Source organism: Triticum dicoccoides, chromosome 5B (genome assembly GCF_002162155.2).
Source record: "Triticum dicoccoides isolate Atlit2015 ecotype Zavitan chromosome 5B, WEW_v2.0, whole genome shotgun sequence".
In the NCBI taxonomy this organism is placed as follows: domain Eukaryota; kingdom Viridiplantae; phylum Streptophyta; class Magnoliopsida; order Poales; family Poaceae; genus Triticum; species Triticum dicoccoides.
The window spans coordinates 698,365,286-698,371,314 of NC_041389.1; the positions used below are offsets into that span (position 1 = coordinate 698,365,286).

Consider the following 6,029-nt stretch of genomic DNA (forward strand, 5'->3'; position numbering starts at 1 on the left):
CCCACACACACACACGAGGACGGGGAGCGCCGCGGCAGTCACCATAGTGGCTTTCAGTTGGAGTTCTCCCAAGAACTCCGCCGATCGAGAATGATCAGCAGGTCTGTAGACCTGAATGACAACAAGCTCATGCAGCGAAGCACGGATGCGAAAATGCGCGGCAATGAAGAAAGTACTTGCAAATACTTGAGAGCTAAATGAGTATATATGATTCATGTGCATAGTGAGAGGCGGCACCTTCGGCCCATGTCTGCGTGGTTTGTGGCATTGCTGAAGCTGCTGTTCACGCAGCCACATACGGCGGCGGGGCTGGTCCAGGGAGGACGACGATCGTAAGGTTCAACTCTGGAATTCCTAATGCGTTGATGTGATGCCATGACAGTATGGCACTTGCTATCTTCCATTCCAGGCTAAATGATGACGCAACTTCTCCAGCAAAATATAGAATTCTAGCTTCAGATGCGGATGCTTTCGCTGATACTACAAAGCAGACTCTTGAGGGTTCAGACTTGTGAACCCTTTGATTGCCTTTTATACGTTTCAGTCGGATTTAGAGTACGGGTCATCTTCAAGGTGCTGGCTGGCATTGTTACAGTAGTTCAGTGGCTGAACCGGGCCTACCACTGACTGGCAATTTCGTTTCGGAAAAGCATTTCCATCTACTATTGGATAGCTATGTCAGTAGAGAAACTTTGATGGATTAAGTGAGGATATCTTTCCAGCCAATCCTGTGCGCCAACCCGCATACGTCGCAAATGAGCTTGAGCAGTGAAAAAGAAGTTTTCCAAATGTGAAAAATAATCAGGAATTTTTTTTAAAAAAATGGACATGCAAAATGTTTAGGTAGCATGCATGGGTTGCATTTTTTCACAAAAAAAGATCATTATTGCGACCTGTGTATCTCAAGTTTTAATGTTTGAAAATTTAGGGAAGTATTGAGTTTTTTTTATGGAGAAAATCTATGAATACCCATATAAACGATCCAGAAAACATGTGTAATTTTAACATTTTTGGAAGTTTTTAAATTTTATTTTTAGTTTAAATTTGTCCCGGAAACCAATCCTCTCTTCTATCTCTAGTCACATGATAATTCTTGCATTTTTTTCATTAAGAAGAGCACCATCACGACCCATGTAGAACTCAAGTTTTAATGTTTGAAAATTTAGGGAAGTATTTAGTTTTTTTGGAGAAAAAAATCTATGAATACCCATATAAATGATCCAACAAAATACATTTGTCATTTAAAAAAAATGAAGTTTTTAATATTTATTTTGAAGTTAAAGTTTGTCCAGAGAATCTTTCCTCTTTGGTAGGTCTAGTCACATGTTAATTCTTGCATTTTGCTTTCACTACAAAAAGGACCATTGCAACCTATGTAGAACACAAGTTTTAATGACTAAAATTTTAGAAAGTATCGAGTTTGCTTTTTTAGAGAGTTTTTTATATGAATATGTCGTATCCATAAATGATTGAAACGATTACATCTGTAAACTTTAACATTTAGTATTTAAAAGTTTTTGTAGTATTTACTTGAAGTTACTATTTTCCCTGAGAACCTTTCCTCTACTATGGTGACATGGTAGTCTCTTGATGCCTTTCAATTATGGTAAGAATTTGCACTAGCGTTAGAGTAAAAATGCAAGCGGTGACGCCATTTCTGTGAAGTGGAAGATCAAAACATTCTCTCCAACAATCACAAGGTTAAAGAGGAGCTTGAAATATCAGACACTCCACATTGAATGTTGTATCTGTAATTGGTGTTTTCTTATGCTGACTTTATGATATATGAGTTGAGTTTTTTTGCACTTAGCCATGAGTGTCTAGAAGGTACATGGGTTTGTATAGTGTGTGGTATTTATGCATTGTGATTGGGCCTAAGGTCCTAGGACAGTATGATTAACCGGGTGTTTGCCTAAGGGTTTTTTACATTTTGCAAGCTATAGGTCATATTAGTAAATTTATATTCAAAAATAGTTTGTTATTATATATATATATTGTGTTATATAATTCATATTTTGTTTATCTATTTACCTATGTTAAGAGAAGATTAATGAAGGTTGCTGAGGAAAGGATGACACCATTCACATCTGGCACCAACTTTAGAGTCGATTTCATAATAAATCGGTGGTCAATGGGAGGATGCTTTGATATTGGTCAATGTGTTCTCAATGTGATGATGCTTTGGAAGTGTTTTTCGGTTTTGTTTTTGACAAAGGGTGGAAGGGGGTCTAACTTATGGGAAACGCTTGTGCCTGGCCGACCAGCGGAAACTTCACCCGGTCACACGCGAGCCACGTGACCGAGGCGCATCATACATCTCGCGCATCTCTGTGCCCCACCTTATCTTCTTTCTTCATCTACCTTCTTCCTCCTGATCCCCTTCTCTCTTTCTCTCTCAACCGCATCCACGCACGGTGGTGGCCACGCTCCTCGCCTTCCTCCTTCAGATCCCACCACCGGCTAGCCCCAATCCCGCGCAGGTCCCTACCTCCAACCTCAGCGGCCACCCGCACTTCTTCCGCTACCCCTGGCTGCAGATTCCTTCCGCCCCGGCGAGCCAGAGTTGGAAATCGCCTAGTACTCGCCCTAAATTAAACCATGGCCCAGTTATTTTGTTCCTTCACTCAAAGCCTAATGCCGACACACACCCAATTTCCCCCGAACCCCATGGAGGCACGGACAATCTCGCCGGCGGCTGCAGCCGTGCCGCTTCCCCCAGACGATCTCCTCCGGGAGATATTCCTGCGCCTACCGCCGGAGCCGATCCACCTCTTCTGCGCATCCTTCGTCTGCAAGCACTGGCGCGGCCTCGTCCACGACGCCCGTTTCCTCCGCCGCTTCCGCGATTTCCATGGCGGCACGCCTCCCGTGCTTGGCTTCTTCAACCAGACAGGGCCTCCCTTCTTTGTCCCCACCTCAGGCGACTTCGCGCTTTCCACCGCCACGATGTCCCCAGATGAGTGGTGGGCCCTCGACTGCCGCCACGGCCGCGCCCTCGTTGAGAGCTGCCGCACTGGGACGCTGCTCGTCTGGGACCTCGTGAGCGGCGACAAGCAGTACCTGCCGCTCCCGGCGCAGGACTATTCTCTGTACAATGGTGCGGTTCTATGCGCGGCTGGTCACGCCGACCACCGCGACTGCCATCCGTGCCCGTTTCTCGTGGTGTTCATGTTCAGTGACGACAGAGATTTCATCACCTCCGCATGCGTCTTCTCGTCCGAGACAGGTGTCTGGGGTGAGATCACTTCGATTGTTATACCAGATGCATTAGTTCTGCCAAAGCCGACGGCTCTGGTTGGAAACACAATCTACTTCCTGTTGGATGACAATAGCATCATTGAGTTTGTTTTGGATAAGCATGCCTTGGGTTTAGTTGAGGAGGTGCCATGTACCTACGATCAGATTATCATCATGCCAACAGAGGATGGATGCCTTGGTTTAGCTGGAGTGGAACGATCCAATTTCAACCTTAATCTGTGGTCAAAGGTGGCAAGCATTGACGGGGCGGTGACATGGACACATCAAAGGGTCATTGAACTCAGAAAAATTCTTGCGCCTGAAGCAGTGTCGGTTTGTATGGCTGGGGGTATTGGAGCGCATGCAGTTGGCTGTGCGGTAGATGCGGATGTGATTTTCATCGATGTGTATCCTAGCATCTACATGATCCATCTCAAGTCCATGAAGATCAAGGAGGTGTCGAAGGAACGGATCGGCAGACAATATGTTTTTCCTTACACAAGTTTCTACGTTCCAGGTACCGCCAGTATTTAAAGTGTCGCAGAGTTCACTTTAATCTTCCAACTCAGAGTTCACTTTAATCTTTCAACTGTATCTGCCTTGTAGATGCTTTAAAATATACGAGCCAGCCATAGTCCATCTACAAATGACAAGTTTTCTTGGAGCTTCTTTTGAGAGAACTGCTAACTAAATTAATTGTTCTTCCATGTTGTTCTGTTGTGGTATATTGGATAATATAATCTCACTGAATCATGAGAGTTGATAAATTAAGGAACCAAAGAAACCAATTGTCTGCATTTTTTTGCGTTGCATAATAGAACAACAACCAATTAGCGAGTCAATGCTGAACTCTTTTCTCTTTCAGTTTAAGCAACTGGACTCTGGATACTGCCTTCTCAATTGCTCAAGCTTTGAGCTATGTTGGAATTTTGGGTGGTTACTTAGTTTCTTATTTCTCTGGTCTACATTGTTTGTTCTGAATTGTAGAAAATATGTGTTCATTCTGGTATTCTTTCACTCTCATGTGCATACAAAACTTAGATATAAATTACGAATGGGCCCACACCAAAACAAATTCTAAAATGCTTCTTGGTTAAGTAAATCACTGAATAGCGTTATCCTTTGTTTTGAGGTTTATTAGATGGTGTACAATGTCTTGTTCTTGCAGTACATGTCATTTCTTGATTGTTCCTTGACTACTTGTAGCAAAAGCTAGTATTTTCTGCAAGATGAGATATATAATAAGTGTTTCATGTATGTGTCACCACCTCTTATTAGTTATTCCATCTGTAAAGAAAGAGTGTTTAGATAACTACTTTAGTGATCTAAACACTCTTATATTTCTTTACGGAGGGAGTATTTTCTTGTCCATGTTTTTCAATAGTTATTGACTTATATTCTTCTCATAGGAATTACCATTCGTGGTGCAAATGATCAAGTTGAACTGCTGAACAACAGTTGAGATGATTGTGCTGTTACATCTGCTGATACACTTTGGTTGTTGAAGAGGTGATATGACATCCTCTGTTACTATTATCTATTGTTTTGTTTGCATGCACTGGATCAACATTCTTTGCAGTTGTAAAAAAAAATCGAGTGCTATGCACAATACAGCTGGAACCTTGAATTATGTGACTATATCGCCTACTTTGACCTTATTCGCTTTTTCTCTTGGAGCTGGGAAACACTCCTCGATCTGCACAGTTCATAGTTCATTATGCTGATGTGGTACCACAATGCAGTTTATCATATCAAACAATTTTATATCATTTCTTTGATATCCTTTTGTTGTATAGTTGCATCAGTCATGAGCTGGAGTCTTTGCTATTTAGGAAACACAATGATTGGAAGTCATGAACTCATGCTCTCATTGTCACTAATCATCACCTTGAGCCAAAAGTAGAAACCAAACGTTGCCCATGACTGGTAATCTTGCTAGTACAGTGTACTACTTGTTCTCTCTCTGTTGAGATGTGCAAAGAGACGAGAGAATAAGTTTAACTGGTAGAAACTGTTTTGCTAATGCAGTTTTAACAGATATCGTTTTCTCTGTATTTTTGCCCCTCGTGATTGTGAGTAGCCAAAGTCGGCTCCGCTGATGAGATTGCTGCTGTGCAGGTTTCCGCCGAGCGGTGAATGTGGCTGTTAATGAACTACTATTCCTTGAGAAATGTGTCACTCACTTGCAAAACGTGAGGAAATTTGTGGCTTTAATAATGCTCTGTAGCACATTCGTGCTGAACCAATATGTTAGGTTTTTCTTCAGAGATTCCCATGGCTTTGTGAGCTCTATGATCCCCCGCTAAAAATTGTCATAGTTTGTTCTTTCCTTTTTTGTGGTACCATCGCAATGTTGTATAATGCGCAAAGTTGAACTCTGCTTGTGTGATGGCATGGCAATATGACAGCTGCTATACCTGGGAAGTATATATGCAATTTCTGTCCAGCAAATTTGAATTCTAGCTTCAGGTGAGTATACATGCTTTTGGCTGGCAAAGTGTGCAGAACGTGAAAATCGTGATGGAAGGAACGCAACGCGCTCGGGCCGTCGCGTTGTACCACAGCCCTTTTGTTTATATATGAACTCAGGCTTTTAGCCGGAAGTTCAGCGTTTGGGTTCATGTCTAAGACTAAGGTGCCGGCATTTCAGCTTCAGAAATACATCCAAGACCTGTTTGGACTTTGGACCATGAGTAAATGGAAGGTTCACTTTTTCTTCATAGTCTTCTATCACGAGCTACTAGTAATACAAGGTCGGAGTAATCTCCGATGATTCTATTCATATGCAGAGC

General features: G+C 42.5%; 1 protein-coding gene across 1 annotated transcript; it reads left to right on the forward strand.

Annotated features, from left to right (window-relative positions):
- The first annotated feature begins 2,667 nt into the window (after positions 1 to 2,667).
- Positions 2,668 to 5,660, forward strand: LOC119310572. The gene is made up of 3 exons (XM_037586273.1): positions 2,668 to 3,754; positions 4,647 to 4,746; positions 5,356 to 5,660. The coding sequence occupies exons 1-2, from the start codon at positions 2,668 to 2,670 to the stop codon at positions 4,697 to 4,699; spliced, it is 1,140 nt and encodes a 379-aa protein (XP_037442170.1). The 3' UTR covers positions 4,700 to 4,746; positions 5,356 to 5,660.
- Positions 5,661 to 6,029: the final 369 nt, after the last annotated feature.